The sequence below is a fragment of the Mesoplodon densirostris genome, chromosome 4, assembly GCF_025265405.1.
Source record: "Mesoplodon densirostris isolate mMesDen1 chromosome 4, mMesDen1 primary haplotype, whole genome shotgun sequence".
Lineage (NCBI taxonomy): Eukaryota > Metazoa > Chordata > Mammalia > Artiodactyla > Ziphiidae > Mesoplodon > Mesoplodon densirostris.
Genome location: NC_082664.1, coordinates 142,699,160 through 142,724,814, shown reverse-complemented (window position 1 = coordinate 142,724,814; position 25,655 = coordinate 142,699,160). Strand labels below are relative to the sequence as shown.

The 25,655-nt window shown below is 37.4% G+C and overlaps 1 protein-coding gene across 1 annotated transcript in view; it reads right to left on the bottom strand.

Moving 5' to 3' along the window:
- The window catches only part of AGBL1 (AGBL carboxypeptidase 1), a 707,098-nt gene that overhangs the window by 327,071 nt on the left and 354,372 nt on the right, over positions 1–25,655 (bottom strand). Inside the window, exon 17 of the mRNA XM_060096125.1 lies at positions 25–154. Within this exon, the coding sequence (XP_059952108.1) occupies positions 25–154 (130 nt within the window). The remainder of the gene's footprint in view (positions 1–24; positions 155–25,655) is intronic.

The following is a 25,655-nucleotide window of genomic DNA, read 5'->3' as shown; positions in this document are numbered from 1 at the left end:
AAGGAAGTGAAGGAAGTAACTCACCATGGGACGTCGGCCGATGCTGCCCAGGTAGTGGAGGAGCCCTTTGGCGTGGTAAATTGTGGGCTGGAGATGAGCACTAGGAGAGAGCCACTGTCTGTTCAAATCCCCTCCTCTCAGTGAGCATCTGTGACTGCAGGAACAAACAACAAGCAAATAAATACACGTTTAGAAGAAAATAACTTGAGAAAATAAAGCTCGACAAGACAAACAATTAAACTAATGAATCTAACTTCCTTCCGTCTTCTTCTCAATTGACATCAATTGAAGTTGTCCAGAAAGATGCATATCTGGCCTCTAATCTCCCAACGTGTCGTGATTATTCACAGCCCCTAAAAGAACTTAGAAACCATATTTAACTTGATTTGGGGTTACCAGAGTTTGAAGGCAAAGCTTGAGAAATGTTCCCCGCTACACAACACATCCACGGAGAACAAATTCAATAAATTTCTCTAGGCTCTGGGACCTTCAGTTCTACAAATAATTAAGTTGAGCTCAATCTATCATGCTGGGCATATTACATATGATATTTCTAGCTGGCCCAATAACTCTGGATATTACTGCACCCCAATGAAGAGACTGACACTTAGAAATGGTTAAATAAATGGCCCAAGGTCACATAATTTAGAGCTAGGCTGTTCATCCAGGTCTGTTTCCCTCTGAAAAAAAGCATAAAGCTCTTCCTCCTATCACATTGCTTCTGCCCGCCCTGTCCATATAGATGACACAGAAAGCTTGACATTTACTCAGAGAGCCAGACTATCATTTTCAGAGACATCAGCATGGAATATTAGCTCTAGAAATGAGCTTAAAATCATACATCTCCTCATCTGGGAAAAGGGGATGTTCATGTTTGAAAGAATCAAGTCGCTTTACAAAGGTGACACAGCTGGTGAGTGAGAACGGTGACTGCAATTCAGAGGGAAGGAAGCTGAGTTGCTGAGTGACAGGTAAGGTCATCCTAAAAGCCAAGGACGACCAGAAATTACCAAGCACAGCCCATTCTCCAGGGAGGCAACCAGAAGTCCTGCTGAGACATTGTTTATTCAATAGGGCTAAGGATCAAGGTACCACAGATAAGGAGGAAGCAGTGCAGTACTTCCATCGCCTAGTCCTCCCAACCCCCTACCCTAATCCCTATCGCCACCTCCTGCCACTCTTGTCTGTCCATACTTCAGCTTGATCAAACTGCACACAGTTCTCTGAGCAATTGTGCCTACTGGTCTCATTGCCAGGACTCTCCAAAGCTCTATCCCTTCCCACCTATTCAACAATCAGCCCTGCAGGGAAACTTTCCCTGATCACCAGGCCATTACATTCTGCTCCTATTTGTTGCAATAGCATCCTGGGACAACCTTCATCAGAGTTCTTATAAAAACCTGTTTAGATTTTTTTAAAATTTCTTTTTATTTCTCTTACATTTGCAGTTAGACTGTAAGCTTCCCGGAGGCAGAAACAGTTTCTTTGTTACCATCAAAACCTTAATATAGTAACTGTGTCAGAGTTAGTATTCAGTAAATAATTTGGAGTGAAAAAAATGTACTAGATTTAAATGTAGAATCACATACGTTTTCTGTTTAAAGAGAAAACGTTATTTTCAATAAACCTTGGAGGCGGAAGGAAAAAGGTTCAGCCTCCTCCTTTCACCACTTTTTCATCTCATGTTTCTGAAATTATCTTTAAATATTAGTTTCCTGCTGCTTGCTAGCCCCTCTTACAGCTCACTGGAAACTGAAAATCATTAGATTAATCATTTATCCCGATTTCACCATTAACATATTTTGACTTGAGAAATGGGAGGTTTTTTGCATCTACCTCTTTGACTTTTTTGTTCTTTTCTTGCTTTCCACCCCCCACTTCCTCTTTTTAATAGCAATGACATCTAGAAATACAGTTTCTGCCTGACGACCAAGGATGAAGGTAAAATACAAAGCAGATTTTTGGAAAGAAGCAAATAACAATGGAAAGAAGCCAGTGTCCCAGACTTTCTCCTGAGCTTATTTGCTGAGTTTAAATGAATTTCTTTTCTCAAATCAAGGTACTTGCAGGCACAAAATCCCAGAGCCTCAGGATTTTCTTTAACTGCTCTGTGATTCTCTTTGCCTTGACCTGGATTCTCATCAACACCGGAGATTTCTTTTTTCTTTGTAACATCAAAAGTAATGAAATCAGTGAAGGCCCCTTAAAAGCATTTCTGTTTGTAGAAATGAAAATGCAAGCATTATATGTGTGCAATAGCCAGCAGTTCCATGCAACTCTCTCTACCTCTTCTTTCCGTATGTTCCACAAAGACCAAGTCCAAGAGCAATGTCCACATGGAAAAGACTCAGAAGTTACCAAACAGCAGATATACTGTTCTAGATTACAGTTCTTCAAAAAATAGGAAAGAAAAAGTTTTGTGTTGCAATCAGAATGAGCCTGAGTGTTGGTTAAGGAGATCAAGTCTCAACTCCCAGCTCTGTCACCAGATATGGGGTTGGGGGCCCCTTTGAGAGTCAATATTGTCATATGCAGAAGAATATAAGTATAACCTATCTCCCAGGACTATTTTGAGGGTTAAATTAAATGATCTCTATTTTAGATATCTCCATGGAGAAATACCTACATAACTCTATCATCACCCTTGTCTATGTCCGTGTCATGTCCACACCTATATACACATGCACGTCTCCATCTATAGCTGTATCTACATCCTCATCCACATCTACAATACTCAGGGACACATAGCACCACTTGGACTATGTTCATTAGTTCCTTATCTCATCCTAATATTTTTCCTTATGAATAATAATCAGAGAGCTATATGCAGGTTGATTGGAGGGGAGTAGAATCTTGGCTAGGAACCCCAAACCAGAGGTTGTGGTTAGTCGTAAGTTCAAGTTGACTTGAGCACTTTTAATGGTGGAAGCAATGAGACTGAAGAGAAAAGAAGTTATCTAAGGAAAAACTGCAAGGATATAACAATATAAATTGCTGAATGGACTATTTAATATACCAAGCAGGCCATTAAATAGTACCAAGAGGAGGATGGCATCTAAGATTGACTAGGTACATGGATTTGGAGAGAAACTGGGCCAGTGTGAGACTTAGGCAAGCTGTTAGTTGGGGATAAATTTTGTTTGTTTCACAGTGGTGGAGACAACGATGCATTCCTTTGGTATACGTAGACTGTATGAACTTGGGAAACCCGTATGTGTGTCTTTGTATTCAGTGCTCTGTGCGTGGCTATGATTTTGAGAGTATCTCTGTGTGTGCCTATGGCTTCTGCAGTTCCTAGATCTCCGCAGTTGCAGATTATTACAATATGTACTCCACCTAACTTGAGTGCTTTTCCTTTTAAAGCAAATACATTTTCTTCCAATCTCCAAATCAATTTGGCATTTTGTGTTAATAATATCAGAGATGCATGCAGTCAGGGGAACTGCTGCCACTCTTCCTGGGGATTTGTTTTAAGCATTTGAAGAGGAAATGCACCCCATCTTATTATCTACTGTAGCATTTCTGAAATGACAGCTGCTCCCTCTATGTGGAGAGAATTAGCAGATGGACAGCTATGACTGGTTGGCAATAAATTCAGTGCCTCTAATTTCTGAAAAGGGGTCATCCCTCAAATAGAGTTTGAAGTCCTGCTTTGCTTACAAGGAGAATAAAATGGTGAGCATTGCTATTTTTTTCCCCACTGAAAATTGCAAACTTACAGAGCAGGGGAAAAAAGCACTTCCTTTTGGTTTTCACAGGGGTAAGTCATTTGATCCAAATAGTCCTCATTTCTTAGAAGAAAAGCTTTGGTTTAACTACAGTCTAGTTTAAGATAAAGCTTAGATGCACAAAGCATGCCAGGTCTAGGGTGACCAACCACCCAGTTTGTCCTGGAATGTTGCAGTTATAGCCTTGAAATTCCTATATTTCCCAAGAAACCCCTCAATTCCTGGTGAATGGAGGGGTTTCAAAGGTAGGATCCCTGACCACAGTTGGGTTTGATTGTTTTAATTGACTTTGAATGTTTTAGTTGGGGTACACTCTCCCCCAACCTCCATGGGTATTTTCAGTCCGTGTCTAGGATGTCTCTCTAACCACTAAACCTGCAGGTTTTGGTAGGACAAATTCCTTCCCTTAAAAAAAAAAAAAAAAAAAAAGGTTTTTCATTTCCTGAAAATATGGTCATTTTATGACCAAAAAAAAAAAACTCAGTCAAAATTATAAAAAATGCATCAGAAGGGCCAGTCCTAAGAGGTCACTGAATAAAAGCCACCAACTTCATGGTAACCTAAGGATACCCTTAAAGGTCAGACAGTCTAAAGGGAAATGATGTCACTGTAAACCAGTTTCTTAAGACTAATTGTGGATTTTATGTATCTGCTAAGAACAGGGCTTATCCTGACCAGAGAATGGAAAATAAACCATATAACCAAAGGCCTTGACAAGCACACCCTGACCTACCAGGACCCCTGAAGCAAAGAAAGAACCATAAGTCAGAGGAAGAAAGAGGAAAAGTGAGTTGTTTCCTGAAAGATCATCTATAAAGCTGCAGTCAGACAATAAAATGATTCAAAAATCTCCCATCCATCCGTGCCTGATAAAAGGAGAGATGGGGCCCATCAGACTGAATGAGTGATGCCAGGCTTGCTGATACAAGTGCCTGAGGCACAGCAAGTTCTGAAGTCTAAAGAGAGGTAGCGTGCTTGAGACTTAGCAAGTGCGTCACCACGCACTGCACATCCTAGTAACAGGAGGTGGCATGGACGCAGGGGGAGAATATTTATCAAGGTAAAGAGATGCATGGAAGAACACAACAGAACAGCATGGGCCACCATGGGCCAGCCACTGCACCCAAAGCTTTCCAAATAAAGATCACTTGGATCAGGAAAGGGAGGAAAGAGGGAGAAACAAAAGGCAGTTTCATCTTAAGGCCACAGTTGTTAATACAACTCAAACGATCAGGGTTACCAGAGACATATTATTAAGTTCAAAATATTTTTGTCATGCAAAATGCTCAGAGAGGCAATAATCTAGGGAGAAGGGGAATAGAAGAGATCAAACCCAGGGGTCCCTCAATCCCTCCAAGAACCCAGCAATGTGACACCAGAGGACTGGTCACCCCAGAGCTCAGGTAGAGGAAAGCTGAGGTCTTTAAAAGATGGGCCCGGAGAACTGACCAGGGTTCAAATGTCAACTTTGTTAAATAAATTACCCAGAGCTGACATTTGAACCTAGGTTAGTTCAAACCTAAACTAGTCATTTTCATGCCCTTGTTCCTCAAAGTATGGTCACAAACCCACAGCATTAGCCTCATTCAGGGGCTTGTTAGATACGTAGAAACCTGGGTCCCAGCCCAGAATCTGCATTTTAACAAGAGCTCGAGGGAATCTTTACGCACATTTAGTGACCCCTCCTACGCTGTTGGTGGGAATGTAAATTGGTACAGACACTACGGAGACCAGTAGAGGTTCCGTAAGAAACTAAAAATAGAGTTACCTAATGATCCAGCAATCCCACTCCTGGGCATATATCTGGAGAAAACCATAATTAGAAAAGATACATGCACCCCTATGTTCATAGCAGCACTACTTACAACAGCCAAGACATGGAAACAACCTAAATGTCCATCAGCAGGTGAATAGATAAAGAAGATGTGGTACATATGTACAATGGAATATAACTCAGCCATAAAAAAGAATGAAATAATGCCATTTGCAGCAACATGGACAGACCTAGATAATTATGATACTAAGTGAAGTAAGTCAGACGGAGAAAGACAAATATCATATGATATCACTTATATGTGGAATCTAAAAAATGATACAAATGAACTTATTTATGAAATAGAAACAGGTTCACGGACTTAGAAAACAAAGTTATGGTTACCAAAGGGGAAAGGTTGGGGAAAGGGATAAATTAGGAGTTTGGGATTAACATACACACACTACTATATATAAAATAGATAATCAACAAGGACCTACTGTATAGCACAGGGAACTCTACTCGAAGAATCTGAAAAAGAATAGATATATGTATATGTATAACTGAATCACTTTGCTGTACACCTGAAAGTAACTCAACATTGTAAATCACCTATACTCCAATATAAATTTATTTTAAAAAGCCAACGGCAATAAACAAAAAGAAGCAGTGCCTTATACTATACTTTAAGGAAAGAAAGAAAATAAACACTTACATAGGAACATGTACTTTATAAAGGACTTTATTGCCACCACACTTCCAAGAACCTAAAACATATGCTATTTAGAATCACTAGCATCCGACCTACAGCAGCACTAGCTCCAAATGTTTGAAGAGACATCCCCCCTACCTTCCCACCTCATTTTCCCCACTATTGTATTAGTCTTTTGCATGTTTTGATTTGAAAACCAATATAGAGTTAAGATGAAAATGTGTTTTCTCCAAGTTATTTTGACAAGTCTGGTTTCATAATATCATTCAAACATCCAACGGAACAATTCAAAAGATAACAAGGTGAGGACAAGCTGAAATCAGGTCAGACCAGATTAAGGGGTGGGCAAATATAGGTGAGCCCTACACTATCACTTGTATAAATCAGGAATATGTAACCAGTTAATTCACATTTCTACATAGCACTTGATCCCATATACAACTGACTCAATAAAAATAGGTATCACTCCCACTGAAACAGTTAATACTCTAAGGTTAAAGTTTCTAAAGCTATGTCTTGAGAACTTTGCGCCAACAATTCTGAGACCAGCCAGGGTGTCAGTAATCACTTGAGGTCACCTATTGCAACTGGCTGACATTTTGGACCACATAATATTATTTACCAGATATGAGTAAGAATAATTTATTTAATTTATGAAATTTTAAATACATTAATAATCTTCACAAAAAGTTGTCAGAATGGGAAATTATAAAAAGCATTTCCAAAAACCAAGAACTAATGATTATCTCCATAACGTTAAAAAATTAAAAAATAATCTTTTGAAAAAATCCAACACTCATTCCTGAGAAAGACAATCAGAAAATAAGAATTGGTGGATACTTTCTGTGTCATATGTATGTGTTTAAAAAGTATGCATCGGGCTTCCCTGGTGGCACAGTGGTTGAGAGTCCGCCTGCCGATGTAGGGGACACGGGTTCGTGCCTCGGTCCAGGAAGATCCCACATGCCGCGGAGTGACTGGGCCTGTGAGCCATGGCCGCTGAGCCTGCACGTCCAGAGCCTGTGCTCCGCAACGGGAGAGGCCACAACAGTGAGAGGCCCGTGTACCGCAAAAAAAAAAAAAAAAGTATGCACCAATTCTGCTTCTACATATATATATGAATATAATAACATATTTTTTATATTATGACCTAAAAAACCAATGATTAACTCAATAAATAATTCAGTAAGGTAACAGGATATAATATTACAATACAGAAGAAAATGCTCATATAAGAGAGTGGTTGAATAATTTGGTGCATTTAAAAAATGGAGTATTGTGCAGCTATTAAATGAAGAGGAAGGTATCTATGAACTAATATGGAATGGTGATTTTCATGGTATAAAGTTAAATGATAAAAAGTTTTGTAAGATATAAAAAGCATATTTAAGAATGAAGGAGACATAAGACAATACACATACATCTATTCATTTGTGCAAAAAATACAAGATAAATCAGAAACTAATAAGATTGATTACTTACAGAAGGCAGATGGAAATAGGATATAAAGTATGGATGAATACGAATTGGGTAGGAGGAATAAAGGGCAAGTGACACCTCTGATCATACCTTTCTGTATTGTTCCAACTTTTAGAATCATGTTAATGTTTCATACACTTATATGAATAAATAAATATGAGAAAACCATGAATAGAACTCCAAATGGATTAGTTACAAATAAACAAACTCTATGGCAAATAAATAACACTTATGGAAGTAGGAAGGAAATAAATGACTCAAGTAACTTTAGAAAAAAATATTGTTGCTATATACTCTAAAGCTAAAGACAAAAACAATAGTACACAAGTGTGTTTTTCATAGCAGTATTCAATTCTGAGCTACCAATTCTAAGACTGCTTTGGATGTATTCTAGAACTGAGTAAACAAGTAAGTTAATTATGAGTAATAACAACCAGTTTTCTCATAGTCACAAAAAGGAGTTATAAATAAAGAATTAACTCTGTGGTGTTGTACTGGAATCAGAAGTATCAGCATGAACTCATGGTTTCATATAGAGAGATAGGTAGATAAAGAAACAGATACAAAAGTATGTGTATTGTGTGTGTGTGTGTGTGTTCATGCATTTATTTCCTAGCTCTGTCTACTAGAAGAACCTAGAAACAATAACCCCCTAGTAGCAATGAACATATAAAATGCTCAGATCACATTTTCTAAGTATCATTATTTAATCACAGAAATCAGGGCTTCTTGAAGTAATGCCTGGGTGAGGAAAGAAGAATATAAGTCTAGAATGTATTATGATGCCTGAAATTTTAAAAGTACTCAAAAATAATGGGAACATGTTGAAATGAGAGAGGAATCAATTTTAAGGGAATCCCAATGACCAAATGTGGTAAGATTTGAACAATAAAATCAATAATAATAAAAGTAATAATAATATATTATTATCCATAAATAAAGTAAATATTTATAAGTTTGTACTGATATAAATAAATAAAGGAATAACTCTTCATTTGAGTAGAATTCCAATTAGTAAATGTAGAAGGAGTGAAGGAAAATAAAGTTATTATTTGGGAAATATCATAATAGTAATTGTTGCAAGCAAGAATCATCAATGGATGCTAAAATTAGTGGGTGAAAGTATTATGAGTAACAGAATATTTACAGAGACTTAGAATATCTCCCCATAAGATACTTATTAATTTCAAAGGGAAAAAAATACTAAATTTATGGTGAAGAAACACAGCAGATACTGCCATAATCAACTGATCAAAGATAACATCACCATTAGAAATACATAGCAATGTCAAATGTCCAATGATACGGTGCACTGAGAAGGGCAGAGCATCACCTATGTGATGCTTTTGCCAAAAATACAGGAGATGAATTTACTCATCAGACAAACACAAATTAAGGTGTATTCTCCAAATAACAGACCAGAACTCATAAAACATGTCCAGATCAAGAAAAACAAAAAAAGGATGAGAAGCTCTTCTAGATTGGAGGAGATTAAGAAGACATGAATACTAAATGCATTGTTATGATTGGGGAAAGGGACTTTATTGGCACAATTGGCGAAATATGAATAATGTCTATAGAGTAGTTAACACTAGTGTCTTGATGTTATTTTCATCATTATACTGTGGATATGAGAGATGTTAGCATCTGGAGAAGATGGGTAAAAACTATACAGGGTTTTTTTGTACAATTATTAGAACTATTCGGACAGATGCCCATTATTTCAAAATAAACACTTAAAAGATTTTTAAAAGTTAAAATTTTAGGGCCTCCCTGGTGGCGCAAGTGGTTGAGAGTCCGCCTGCCGATGCAGGGGATACGGGTTCGTGCCCCGGTCTGGGAGGATCCCATATGCCGCGGAGCGGCTGGGCCCGTGAGCCATGGCCGCTGAGCCTGCGCGTCCGGAGCCTGCGCGTCCGGAGCCTGTGCTCCGCAACGGGGGAGGCCACAACAGTGAGAGGCCCGCATACCGAAAAAAAAAAAAAAAAAAAAAAGTTAAAATTTTAAAAGGGAAGAAGTTCTATACTTCATGAAAAAAAATACATGTAACAATTTTAAAAACTCAGAAATGAGGTAACTCAATAAACAGTTAGAAAAAGAAAATATAATTTTGTAAATGAAATCTAGACTAGAAAGAATATGAGTGAATCAATACAAATCATGCCTTATGAGAAAAATGTGAAAAGAAAAAGTTTTAATCCTAAGGAAGCAAAGAGATGAAAAGGATTTAAGAGAAAATGACACCTAATGACACACTGAAGATAGGCAAACAGTGACCAATGTAATACGAGCAGGTAAGAAAGAAAACAAAGCTAAGGATCAGAACAAATACTATACTAAAAACACTAAAAAACCTATACTGAGAAAACACATAAAATAATCAAAAAGTAAAACTACATATTGAAATAATTTATTATGTGTCTGAGATACATAATCTTGATCCAGAACCAACATCAAGACATAACCTAGTAATATTACTGGATATTAAAGAAAAAGAAAACTCATTGGGGAGCTAGGCAATAAAAGCAGGGGACTTAAAAAGGGAAAATTAGGTTATCCCTTTTTGACAGCAATGCATCAGAAGAAAATTAAATAGTGATATTCAAAGAATTAAATAAGACATTTAAGGAAAGAAAATATGAGACAGAGATGTTTGTATCCAACAACACTGATCTTCAAATACAAAGAGGGACAGACACATTGTTATTAATATTCAAGAACCCAGGGAATACGATTCTCATGATCCTGTCCTGAGAAATATATTAGACAACAAACTCCGATAACCAAAATGACCAGAGAGTTACGGACATTTTCAATTTTTGTAAAGTAACCTGTGGATACCGATGCCACAGGATTTGTTTTACATGATTATAATAGTTCACTCCACCAGAAGTTCAGCCCTTTGAAGATAAGATTGGGTCTTATCACATCTCTGAGTCTCTAGAACCCGGAAGAGCACCTGGCCTACAGAAATTATTTAATGAATATATATTAATGTGAATAAAATAGAACTTAAATTGAATTTCTAATGTCCTAAGTGAAGTATGCTTAAATAAATGTTTATTAAAGCAAAATCAGTTGCAAAGCAAAACAGTTTTAAGACCTTCAAACGCTTTCTGACACCACAAAAGCAAAAACACATTGTTCCCAGTGTTTATTTTTATCTTAGTTGTCATGTCTGTGATGTAAAATAAAATGAATACTTATATTTCATTTAATATTGAAAGATCCCATCACTACATGAAAAACAAATAAGGTCCACCTCATCATTTTACATCAGGCCAGATGATTATAAAAGCTGTTTTTTCTCCTCATCACCATCATAACTAACATTCATTGAGTGCCAGTCTTTTGGTAACTGCTTCTATGCATTATCTCCACTAATCTTCACAATAACCCTACAGGCATTTGTTATTATAACTGCCACTTTGCAGATGAGGAAATAGAAGTTTAGAGAGGTTAAGTAATTTGTCTAAATTAGCAAGAGTAGATTAGCTTCTGAATCCAGAGCAGACTGCATAATACAGAAGCAGGTTACTTACAAGATGCCTAGAAGTCTTAACCACCATACAGACATATCAACCCAATGTCCTCAAGGGATGAAAGATGGGGAAGAAACCTAAAGAAATGGATGACCTTTGCCTCCCATACCTACATGAACCAGTGTGTCTCAGCTTCCATCTGATTTGCACATTGAACTTTAGAGTCAAACTTTGAAGAAAGCATTACAACGTCTAATATATTCATAATTGATGGCTTGTGAGTCCAGTGCCATTACTCGACCTAGCCTTAGAAGTCTTTTGACAATTTAGTATCCAGTTTTCTCATATGTAAAATTAATACTCCCCTGCATACTTGACCAGTTAGTGTAAGGTATAAAATTATATTCAGAAGACAAAAGCATTGTATAAAAACATATATTAGTCATTAATTCACCATATATTTATTGTTACAACATCTACTATGTGTCAGATACTATTCTTATCCTGAGGAATAGAGCAGTGAACAAGCCCTACTAGGAATCTGCATTCTGGGGATTATCATCACATGGTAATTAAAGACAGACATATGTCCATCTTGTTTGTTAATTTTTCAGCAGCAACTCAGCACAGTGACCAGCACATGGTAGGCAAATAATTCATCATGATCCAAGGAACTCCCCATGCTACTGCTGAAAAATATTTCTTCTCTGGGCAGCCAATATCTAAATTAAAACTGCAACTTTTTTTTAAAATTGTTAATTCAACAGATTTAATTATGGGATATTGATTTTTCCTGACCATCTCTGTCTTGGTAGGGGTCTCCATACTGCTACAGTCTAAAAATCTCTGTACTTTCCTTCTTAGAGAGAAACGCTTGATGAAAAAATTCCATGTAAAGCTCAAAACCATTAACACTGAGAAAAATTTAAAAAATTCTTTTTCTAAAATTGCAATGTGAGTTTCATTCTCTTATCCTTAATGCGAGAGTTGATAAGTTTACAGCTGTGATCTCCCAAAGAAGCCCAGAAATTAGGGTCCTTTATTGGACCGTAACACCAAATAACACCCCATGTTTCTCTTCCTGAATGGAATAAAATCATAGCTCTTTACTTGTTCCCTTTTTCTATGCCTCTGAAGCTTCGTTCATATTAAGGTAATTTTTCTTTATGGACCAGAAGGTATACTGGACATTTACAATTCCTTGATGTTCTGTAAGCCAAAAGATTTCTCTAGAGAGTAAAACTCTTCCCTTTCCAGCTAACTAGTAGAGGTAGGAAGAAAAGCGATTCTCTGCTTTCTCCAGAGGATGTCAATGTGTTTGATTCTGGTGTATAATAAAATCCAGATGAGTCTCTTGGGGAAAGAAACAGAGATGTAGAAAAATAATTTCTGCTGATTGGGAGTTTCAGTAGTTAGGAAACATTCACCTCATCCCCTGAAAGCAATACTGACTGCCAGTACCATCCTAGATAAAGGAATGAAGAATATCATCCAGGAAATCTGGTGTTTCTTCTTCTTGAAGTCCTCGCAGGAGAAAGTAGAAAGATAGAAATGATACCACTTACAGTGCTGAAAAGAAAGTCAGAAAACTGAGTTTTAGTCTTGGCTTTGACACTTGCTTTCATATGATCTTAGACAAGTTCCTTAATTTTGTTGAATCAGAGTTGTCATTTGTTTAAAACAAATTAGGACACATGATATTTAGCCAAGGAAACTCTCCTTTAAAAATCCATTACTCTAAGTAAAGACTTCTAAGAAAAGGGAAAGAGAGAAAAAGAGATACACAAGGGGAGAGGAGGGTAGAGAGGAGAGCTATACGGTTTTACTCTTTGAAACACAGATTCCTAAGGAGAAAAATTGTCCAAGATTTATCACCTAATACATGGATAGGAGCAATTGCCTCCACAATGGCTTTCTTATCTTCTTTTTCTCATAATATTTCTCTCCCAACTTGACATAATTCCAAACTGATATTCAAATTCTTCCAGTGGCTTACCATTACCTACAAGAGGATGTATAAACTACTCTGGCATTCAAGATCTTCTACAAACTGGTCTCGATTCACCAATCCAACTCTTAGTGAGCATTCCTGTTTGCATCATCAGCAAACACTGTCCTGAACTTTTACTTAACTAAACTACATACTTAGATTATAAATCATTTAAGGATAAACTTTTTTTAAAAATTTGCTTCCATCCTTATTCTCAGTAATTTTATTACTGCGCAACACAAAGCCAGTGCTATAATCAAGGCAGATGTCCTTGTTGTTTCCAAAATAGTTTGTGCGTTCCCAACTATCAAATCCTCTCAGCTGCTGATGGAATCCTGTCTGAAATCGGATCCATTTCTTATTTTTCTTAGTCTATCCACCTTTCAGGAAACTTTTCAAACCCTGCCCCTTTCATGAGACTTTTTTTGACTGCTCCAATGTATAGCAACAATTTCTCCAACCTCTGAACTCCCGTAGGAAAACAAAATAGTGAAAAGTTTATGTGTATAGTCAATAAGAGTCGGGTCTGGTTCTGCAACTTGCTAGGTAAATTTGGCTAAATTATTTAACCTTGCTAAATTTAAGACTCCATAATATCAGATAAGAAGTATTCCTGCCTCTCAATCTCTACCTAAAGTGGTAGTATCCAACTCACAGATTGTTGTTTGTCTCTTAGAATTAAGCAACATAACATACTGAAGGCACTTAGCAAAATACTTAGTAAATGCTCAGTGACAAACAATAAATGTTTAAAAATTTTTAAACAATTACTTACAGCGTTCATGTTTGCATCACCCTCAAATACTGTCCTGAACTTTCATTTAACTAAGCTATGTGTGCTTGTACTTAGATTATAAATCACTGGAGGATGAACTATACTTTGTGTGTTTAATAAATCTGCTTCAATCCTTACCATTGTGCCCTACATTCAATGGGTCTCAGTAACTACTTGTTATATAAAAGCTTAGAGACAAATTAGACTATGAATATAGGACTGTTCTCCTTACTTTTTCTTTCTTTTTTTTTTTTGCAGTACGCGGGCCTCTCACTGCTGTGGCCTCTCCTGTTGCGGAGCACAGGCTCCGGATGCGCAGGCCCAGCGGCTGTGGCTCAGGGGCCCAGCCGCTCCGCGGCATGTGGGATCTTCCCGGACCAGGGCACGAACCCGTGTCCCCTGCATCGGCAGGCGGACTCTCAACCACTGCACCACCAGGGAAGCCCCTCCTTACTTTTTCTTTTAGATTTTCAGTAAAGCATGAGAAGAAAATAAAAATAACAGGGGGAAAAAAACTATATTTTTCACTTAATCCTCAAAACAGTCTCCATTTCATATCTGAAGAAACTGCAGTTCAGAAGGTTTACATAACTATCCATAGTCACATATTTCAAGCTGGAATTTGAACCAAGGTTTTTCACCAAATTGAATAATAGGTGGCACAGAGGAAGTCTGGAAATTCATCTACCTAAAGCACAATCTTCTGATATCTTCTTCTTTATTGTTTGCCCTCATTTTCTCTTTTTTTAATTTTTATTTTATTTTTTTATACAGCAGGTTCTTATTGGTTATCTATTTTATACGTATTAGTGTGTATATGTCAACCCCAATCTCCCAATTCATCCCACCTCCACCACCCCCCAGCCCACTTTCCCCCCTTGGTGTCCATACGTTTGTCCTCTACATCTGTGTCTCTATTTCTGCCTTGCAAACCAGTTCATCTGTAACGTCTTTCTAGATTCCACATATATGCGTTAATATACAATATTTGATTTTCTCTTTCTGACTTGCTTCACTCGGTATGACAGTCTCTAGGCCCATCCACATCTCTACAAATGGCCCAATTTCGTTCTCTTTTATGGCTGAGTAATATTCCATTGTATATGTGTACCACATCTTCTTTATCCATTCGTCTGTCGATGGGCATTTAGGTTGCTTCCATGACCTGGCTATTGTAAACAGTGCTGCAGTGAACACTGGGATGCATGTGTCTTTTTTTTTTTTTTTTTTTTTTTTTTTGCGGTACACGGGCCTCTCACTGTTGTGGCCTCTCCCGTTGCAGAGCAGAGGCTCTGGACACGCAGGCTCAGCGGCCATGGCTCACGGGCCCAGCCGCTCCGCGGCATGTGGGATCTTCCTGGACTGGGGCACGAACCCGTGTCCCCTGCATCGGCAGGCGGACTCTCAACCACTGCACCACCAGGGAAGCCCCGCATGTGTCTTTTTGAATTATGGTTTTCTCTGGGTATATGCCCAGTAGTGGGATTGCTGGGTCATATGGAAATTCTATTTTTAGTTTTCTAAGGAACCTCCATACTGTTCTCCATAGTGGCTGTATCAATTTACATTCCCACCAGCAGTGCAAGAGGGTTCCCTTTTCTCCACACCCTCTCCAGCATTTGTTGTTTGTAGATTTTCTGATGATGCCCATTCTAATGGGTGTGAGGTGATACCTCATTGTAACTTGTCCTCATTTTCTCTTCACATGCTCTATTTTCATGCAGAAAGGTTTGGTGCTGGCTTGACTCTTATCCTGCTCCTCTGCAGGCCATTTACAGTAGCTTCTGCCTTATCCACAGGGGACACTTTCCAAGACCCCCATGGATGCCTGAAACCATGGGTAGTACCGAACCCAATATATACTATGTTTTTTCTAGCATCACTGCTCTTGTGCTTTGGGGCAATTTTTAAGTAAAAGAAGTGTTATTTGAACGTAGCACTGTGATATTGAGATGGTTGATCTGATAACAGATATGGCTACTTAAATGACTAATGGGCAGGTAGCGTGTTCACTGTGGAGCAGCTGGACAAAGGGATCATTCACGTCCCAAGAGGGTAGGCATGGGACGGCTTGAGATTTCTTCACACTGCTCAGAATGGCACACAATTTAAATTTTATGAATTTTTTATTTCTGAAATTTTCCATTTAATAATTTCTGACTGTGGTTAACCTCAGGTAACTGAAACCGTGGGGGGAAAAGAAAAAACAGATGAGGGGACTACTGTATATTGTTCAGCTAAATTACACACACATACCATGCCAGGAACTTAGAAAGGCAAAGGAACTATTTATTAGACTTTATAAACAAAGAAGGAGGAAATACCAACTACTTTCTCACTATCCTCAGTAAATGGCTCCCCCATTTCTTTGGCTTCTCAATCCAAATATCTTATAGTCATCTTTGATGCCTCCTCATTTTATACCCCTAATCCCACTTATCAGCAAACTGTACAGACTCTGCCTTAAAATGTATATACATAATTTGACTACAACTCACCGCTAGTTCCCTCAAAGATATTTCATAAAAAGTTTGAAGTTACTTTACTTTGGCTTATTTCCATTAAGACGCAGAATAAAATCAGACAGGTTTCTCATTAGTAGCTTGACTTCATCCTTTTATTCAGGGAGTTATTTTAGCAATATGAAAATTCAAAATATCTTTATAGCTAGGTCTCATGGACCAGAAAAAAAAAGTTATCTTTGATCTACTGTATATTTTAAACTAAAACATACACTTCAAGCTAAACATAGTTAATATAACTTTTACATCTCTTTATCAAAGAGAATAATTATCAAAATTATATTTTATAAGAAAAATTCTCCTATATAAGATAATATTTGCTCTCCTTCTTCCTCACCGCTCTTCCAAGGTAAGAAAACCTCAAATAAAACTTAAAGAAATAAAATGGACACATTTATTCATTCAGTGCCAATTCTGTAAGCCTAAGACAAGAAGCAATCCTTTGGATAATATTGCATCGCTTCCCCAGGATCCAGATTGGGTAGCCACAATCAACAGGAAGGTGTCATTTTCTCCTTTCATTCTGTCATCTGTTCTTAATTTACATTTTACTGGTCTCTGACAAGGATAGTGTAGCAGATGGCAAGTGAAATCTAATTAGTGATGTCTTGAAAGTTGTGTCAAGATTCTTCAATAAGGCTGTTTTGTAGAAAAGCCATTGGAGGAGTGTTAGCTCTGTTTCCTGATGATAGGCAAAAGGAATAAGTAGCACTGGTCTTTATTTTACCTAATTCAGAGCTTGTCCTGTGGAAACAGCCTTTTTCCCAGGGGTATTTCTAAAAAACAACCAGAGGCAATTGCTGAACATCATGGCTGTCTGAGGCGGTGGACAGCAGTTGGGTAAACAGTGAACTAACCACAAAATCTAAAACTAAAAGCTGGGGAAAGAAATGTCCATAGGGGGGCTTCCCTGGTGGCGCAGTGGTTGAGAGTCCGCCTGCTGATGCAGGGGACATGGGTTCATGCCCCGGTCCGGGAAGATCCCACATGCCGTGGAGTGGCTGGGCCCGTGAGCCATGGCCGCTGAGCCTGCACGTCCGGAGCCTGTGCTCCGCAACAGGAGAGGCCACAACAGTGAGAGGCCTGCGTATCGCAAAAAAAAAAAAAAAAAAAAAAAAGAAATGTCCATAGGGGAATTTGAAAAAAATCTCCAACCTATTCTGGGTATATAAATGCAAAGGACTGTGTGAATACCCAGGTCTCTGTGGATCCCAGTGTTCACACTCAGAAAAGACCTAAAAAGGCACTGGGTTCTCACCTGTGACTAACCTTGAGGTTCTACACAAGCAGGAAGTAAAGAGTAAAGCAGAGTTGTTAGCTTGAGTATTGATGGCACGCCCCAACATGCCCACAAGCCCCCCAGCAGAGGCTATGGGACTTATTAGTTCCAGGCAGATAAGAACATCTCTATCTAATAATTAAATGACCACTAAGCTAGCCAAGCAGAGATTTCAGTGACCACATATTACAAATAATATAGGTTTTACAAAATTAATTCAAAAAAGTTGCTAAATAAATGATAACAAACCCTGGCATAGAGGATGAACCTGATTTCCAGAATTGAAGCATAACTAATGCTATTTAAAACTTCTCCTTTTTGTGAGTCATGCAAAAAAAAAAAAAAGAGAAAAGAAAGATAAAAGTATGCCTAATACACAGGAAATTAAGCAGTTAATAGAAACTGTCCCTGTGGAAGCCCAAATATCAGACTTTCTGAGAAAGATTCAAATCAGCTATTATATGTATATATACATGTTTAAAGGACTAAGGAAAACTTAGTCCACTGGATCTGAAGAACTAAAGGAAAGTATGAGATCTGTGTCTCAACACAGAGATATTATCAATAAAGACACAGAAATTACATAAAAGAAGCAAATAAAATGTCTGGAGTTGAAAAGTATAATAACTGAAATGAAAAATTCACTAAAGGTGTTCAGTAGAAAATTTGAGCAGACAGGAGAAATATTCAGTGAAATTGAAGATAGTTAAACTGAAATTATACAATCTCAGGAACAAAAATAAAAAAGAATTTAAAAAATGAACAGCCTCAAAAACGATTAGGACACCACAAGCACACCAATATACATGTAACAGGAATCCCAGAAAGAGAGGAAAGAGAAAGACAAAGAAGTAGAAAGAATGATTAAAGAAATAATGACCAAAACCTTCCTAAATTTGATGAAAAACATTAATTTACACATTCAAGAAACTCATCAATCAAAAAATCTACAAACAATAAATGCTGGAGAGAGTGTGGAGAAAAGGGAACCCTCTTGCACTGTTAGTGGGAATGTAAATTGATACAGCCACTATGGAGAACAGTATGGAGATTCCTTAAAAAACTAAAACTAGAACTACCATAAAACACAGCAATCCCACTACTGGGCATATACTCTGAGAAAACCATAATTCAAAAAGAGTCATGTACCACAATGCTCACTACAGCTCTATTTACAATAGCCAGGACATGGAAGCAACCTAAGTGTCCATTGACAGATGAATGGAAATTACTCAGCCATAAAAAGAAATGAAATTGAGTTATTTGTAGTGAGGTGGATGGACCTAGGGTCTGTCATACAGAGTGACGTAAGTCAGAAAGAGAAAAACAAATAACAGTATGCTAACACATATATATGAAATCTAAAAAAAAAAAAAAATGGTTCTGAAGAACCTAGGGGCAGGACAGGAATAAAAATGCAGACATGGAGAATGGATTTGAGGACACGGGGAAGGGGAAGGGGAAGCTGGGATGAAGTGAGAGAGTGGCATGGACTTAATATACTACCAAATGTAAAATAGATAGCTAGTGGGAAGCAGCCACATAGCACAGGGAGATTAGCTCGGAGCTCTGTGACCACCTAGAGGGGCGGGATAGGGAGGGTGGGAGAGAGATGCAAGAGGGATGAGATATGGGGATATATGTATATGCATAGCTGATTCACTTTGTTATAAAGCAGAAACTAACACACCATTGTGAAGCAATTATACTCCAATAAAGATATTAAAAAAAAAAAAAAAAAAGAAACTCATCAAACTCCAGGACAGGTAACTTGAAGGCCACACCTAGACAGTCCTAGACAGTTATAGTCAAAATGTCAAAAGACAAAAAAAGTTTTGAAAGCAGCAATAGAGAAGTGACTAATCTTATATAAGAGATCCACAGTGAGATTAAAAACTGATTACTCTTATCAGAAACAATGAAGGTCAGAAGGCCACGAGAAAACATAATCATGCTCATGCTGAAAGAAAGAGACTGCCAAGCAGAATCCTATATCTAACAAAACTATCCTTTAAAAAATTTTGGAGAGATTAAGACAGTACCAGATAAACAAAAACTGAGAGAATTAATTGCTAACTGATGCACCCTACAAGAAATTCTAAAATTCTAAAGGATGATCTTCAGGCTGAAATGGAAGCAGATTAGATAACAACAAGAATACACACACAAAAAAAAGGAAAATACACTGCTAAAGGTAACTACATAAATAAATATAAAAGATAGTATAAACCTATTTTTAGTTTAACTTTTTTTCTCATATCTAATTTAAAAGACAACTGCATAAGTAATAATTACAAACTGTGTTGATGTGTGAACAATGTATAAAGATATAATTTGTATAATAACAGCATGAAGAAAGGGGGAGGAAATGAAGTTCTTTAAGAGAAAAATTTTATGTACTGTTGTAATTCAGTCTGTATTAATCTTAACTACATTGTTAAAAACCAAGATATTAATTATAATCCCCAGGGCAAAAACTTAGAAAAGAACAAAAAGAATTATGAAAGCAATAACAGATTAATTTAAATGTTACAGTACATAGCATTTATTTAACACAAAAGGTGGCAGTAATGGAAGAATGGAAGAATTTTTAAAAGGACATAGAAATATAGAAAACAAATAGCAACAAGGCAGATATAAATTTTCTCTATCAGTAATTGCATTAAATATAAATGAATTAAACCATTCAATCCAAAGGTAGAGATGAGTACAGTGGATTGTTTTTTAAATAAATGTTACAGTTATAACTTGTCTACAAGAGACTTACTTTAGATTCAAAGACACAATGGGTTAAAAGTAAAAGGATGGAAGAAGATATGCCATGGAAATAGTAATCAAAAGAGAGACTGAGTGGCTATACTAGTATCAAACAAAATAGAGTTAAACTCAAAAACAGTTACAAGAGACAAAAAGGAATATTATATAATGATAAAGAGTCAATTCATCAATAAGATATAACTTGTAAACACACATGCACGAAATAAAGGAGTGGCATAATATATGAAAAAAAAAACCTGAAAGAACCAAAGTGAGAAACAGACAATTCTATAATAATACTTAAGAGATTTCAATTCCTCACTTTCAGTAATGGATAGGACAACTACACAGAATATCAACAAGAACACATAAGACATGCATAAAACTATAAACCAATTAGACTCACAGACAACTATAGAACACTTGGTCCAATACAGCAAACTGTACACATTCTACTGAAGTGCACATGGAGTATACTCCAAAACAGATCACATGATAGGCCACAAAATAAGTCTCGATAAATTTAAAAGATTCAAATCATGCAAAGTATGTTCTATGATCAAAAGCAGATGAAATTAGAAATCAATAGCAAAGGGAAATTTGAGGAAATTCACAAACATGTGAAAATTAAATAATGTACTCATTATTTCGGTCAAAGCAGAAATCACATGGGAAATCAGAAAAATCATTAAAAGAAATGAAAACAAAATGTACCAAAATTATGGGATAAACTAAAAGCATTGCTCAGAGGAAATATAGTTGCAAGTGCCTATATTAAAATAAATAAATAAATAAATAAATATCTCAAGTCAATAATTCAAACTTCCATCTTAAGAAACTGGAAAAGAAAATAAAATTAAACCCAAAGCAAAAAGAAGGAATGAAATAATAAAGATTAAAACAGAAATCAATGAAATAAAGAATGGAAAAACAACAGAGAACTCAGTGAACTAAAAGTTGATTCTTGGAAAATGTACATTGATCTTGGAAAATCAATGTTAAAAATCAATCAATGTGGGCTTCCCTGGTGGCGCAGTGGTTGAGAGTCCGCCTGACAATGCAGGGGACACGGGTTCGTGCCCCGGTCCGGGAAGATCCCACATGCCGCAGAGCAGCTGGGTCCGTGAGCCATGGCCGCTGAGCCTGCGCTCCGCAATGGGAGAGGCCACAACAGTGGGAGGCCCGCGTACCGCAAAAAAAAAAAAAAAAAATCAATGAATGTAATACACCATATTAATAAAATAAGAGACAAAAAAACATACATTATCATCTTTGTAGATGCACAAAACCATTTTACAAAATCCATCATCCTTTCATGATAGAAAACACTCAAAAAACTAAGGATAGAAGGGAAATTCTTCAACATAATAAAGAATATCTATTAAAATCCCACAACTGTTATCATACTTAACAGTGAAAGACTGAAATATTTCCCCAAAGCTCTATAATGAACCAAGGATGTTTGCTCTCACCACATGTTCTCAACATTGTACCAGGAATGCTAGCCAGAGAAATTAGGTGAGAAGAAATAAAAAGCATCCAGATTGGAAAAGAAGTAAAATTACCCTTACTGGCAGATGAAATAATCCTGTATATAGAAAATCCTCAAGAATCTACAAAAAAAAAAAAAAATAGTGCTAATAAAACAGTTCAGCAAAGACACAGGATACAAGATCAATGCACAAACATTGACTGTATTTCTATACACTAACAATGAATGATCTGAAAATAAAATATTAAAACAATTCCATTTATAATGGAATAGCATCAAAAAGAATAAAACACTTAGGAACAAATTTATCCAAAGAAGTGCAAGACTCATACACTGCAAACTACAAAACATTATTGAAAGAAATTAAAGAACACCTAAATACATGGAACAACATCCTCTGTTCATGGATTTGAAGACTTAATATTGTCAAAATGGCAATACTCATCAGATAGATCCAAAGATTCAATACAATATCTATCAAAATTCTAGCTTACTTTTTTTTTTTTTTTTCAGAATTTGACAACCTGGACTTAGAATTCACATGCAAATCCTCAGGACACAGAATAGACTAGACACTCTTGAAAGAGAAGAAGAACCAAGTTGAAGGACTCACACTTCCCAATTTCAAAATAACTACAAATGAGAAAAAAAAAAAAAAGTCTTTTCAAGAAATAGTACTAGGAAAACTGAATACCTAAATGCAAAAGAATGATTTTGGACCCCTATCTCATATGACACAAAAATTAACTCACAATGGGTCATAGGCCTAAATACTAGAACTGAATCACAAAACTAGAAAGAAACACTGGATTACATCTTTGTGACCTTGGGTTAGGGAATGGTTTCATAGCTATATTATCAAAAGCAAAAGTGACAAAAGAAAAATAAATTGTATTTCATCAAAATTTAAAATTCTTGAGTATCAAAGGACACCATCAAGAAAGTAAAAAAACAACCAACAGAATAGGAGAAAATTTCACAAATCATATATATCTGATAAGACAAACCCATTAAAAATTGGGCAAAGTATCTGAATAGACATTTCTCCAAAACAGATACACAAATGACCGATGAGTACATGAAAATATATTCACCATCATTAGTCATTAGGTAAATGCAATCCCAAACCACAATAAGATACCATTTCACACACTAAATTAAAAAGGATGGCTAAAATTAACAAGTTTAAAAATGTTAGAGAATGTGTACAAATTGAAACTCTTACACATTCTAGGGCAATAAATTTTTTTTACCTATTGTGCAGTAGTCTTGCAGTTACTTAAAATGTCATAAATTCCCCATATGACCCAGCAGTTTCACTCCTAAGTATACACCCAAGAGAACTGAAAAAAATATCTCCACATAAAATCTTGTACGTGGATATTCATAGCAGTGTTATAAGTAACAGCCAAAAACTGGAAACAAGGCAAATGCCTATCAGTGAATGAATGGATAAACAAATGTCGTATATCCATACAATGGAAAAATATTGAGCTATAAAATGGAATGAAGTGCTAAAAAGGAACGAATGAATGAACCTTGAGAACACTAGGTTAAGTGAAAGATCCACATATAAAAGACCACATATCATATGACACCATTTTCATGAAACGCCTAGAATAGGCAAATTCACAGATACAGAAAGTATATTAGTGATTTCCAGGGAACACAGGGAGGGGAGAATGGGGAGTGACCGCTGATGGGGTAACGAAAATGTACTGGAATAAGATAGTGGTGATGGTTGTACCACTTTGTGAATATATTAAAAATCATTTAATTGTACACTTGCAATGGCTGAATTGTATATGTGAATTATTTCCCAATTTTTAAAATGCAATTATAAAAATTGTGGAAAAATGTATTACTTACTGTAGATACTCCATTAATTAGTTCCTTAATCACTGAGGTTTTACTCTATCAGCCTATGTCTATGTATTTACATACTGAAACTTGGAATAACCTGTCCTTTTAAACTTTATTAATAATCTATTTGAAAACTAAATATAGAGGAACCTTATGAATAATGTTAGAAATTCTTAACTACAGCTTGCTTTCCAAATTTTCTCATATATACCAAAGTCATAGTGATGATGCTTTTCAATATATCTAACATACTGAATACAGTTATTTTAAGAATGACATCAATTTTGTATATCTTATTTCTACCTGTTTATTACTGAGGGTCTTGCTTTAATTATGTCAGGTGTTTTGACGTGCCCTCAAATGTATTGGCTGTTATGTGAATCTCCAACTTTCATTTTCAGAGGTCAATCACAATGTGTTGGTAAGTTTTTTGAAACCTAATGACCATCAGGAAGCCATGAGACAAAGACAAAGCTTCCCTCCACAAACCTATGTATCATAAAAGGATTTTCCATCAGCCAGCTCCATAAAGCTCTTAAGTCCCACCTGCGTGATGGACGTTTATCTGTTTATTCTTCAGGAGAAGAAAACAATGTCACTTTCTTCAGTCGTCCATTTTGCCTGGCCAGTCTGCACGGCCCCAAACTTCTTAATTATCCAGCTTTCTCATGACTAACAGAAAAACTGCTCAGAGTGGCGACTGACAAACTCTTGAGGTCACCTAGGGAGTTACACCTGAAAAGCTACTAGGTATTAGCAGATGATATCCCTGGTGCTGTGATATGATGTGAATTAATTTGATCTCTCAGAAGAACAAGGAACATACCCCTGCTCCGCATGATTTACATAACAATTGAATTGTTTCCGCTGCTAACCAGATCACTACTTTCACTGAACACTTTGTCAGTTTAACATGGCAGAATGATTTATTTACAATTTTAGCTTCCTTCAATGCATTTAAGATGCACACTTCCTACTAGCTAAATCCAAGCTCAAAACCTCATTCTAGAGGGACGAGGGGAAGATGGCGGAGGAGTAAGACGCGGAGATAAACTTCCTCCTCACAGATACACCAGAAATACATCTACACGTGGAACAGCTCCTACAGAACACCTACTGAACGCTGGCAGAAGACCTCAGACCTCCCAAAAGGCAAGAAACTCCCCACGTACCTGGGTAGGGCAAAAGAAAAAAGAATAAACAGAGACAAAAGTTTAGGGACGGGACCTGCACCAGTGGGAGGGAGCCGTGAAGGAGGAAAGGTTTCCTCACACTAGGAAGCCACTTCGCGGGCGGAGACTGCGGGTAGCAGAGGGGGAAGCTTCGGGGCCACGGAGGAGAGCACAGCAATGGGGGTGCGGAGGGCAAAGAGGAGAGATTCCCGCACAGAGGATTGGTGCTGACCAGCACTCACCAGCCCGAGAGGCTTGTCTGCTCAGCCGCTGGGGCAGGCGGGGCTGGGAGCTGAGGCTCGGGCTTCGGTCGAAGCGCAGGGAGAGGACTGGGGTTGGCAGCGTGAACACAGCCTGCAGGGGGTTAGTACATCACGGCTTGCCGGGAGGGAGTCCGGGGAAAAGTCTGGACCTGCCGAAGAGGCAAGAGACTTTTTCTTCCCTCATTGTTTCCTGGTGCGCAAGGAGAGGGGATTAAGAGCGCCCCTTAAAGGAGCTCCAGAGACGGCCGCGAGCCGCAGCTAAAAGCGAAGACACCAGAGACGGGCATAAGATGCTAAGGCTGCTGCTGCCGCCACCAAGAAGCCTATGTGCGAGCACAGGTCACTATCCACACCCCCCTTCCAGGGAGCCTGTGCAGCTCGCCACTGC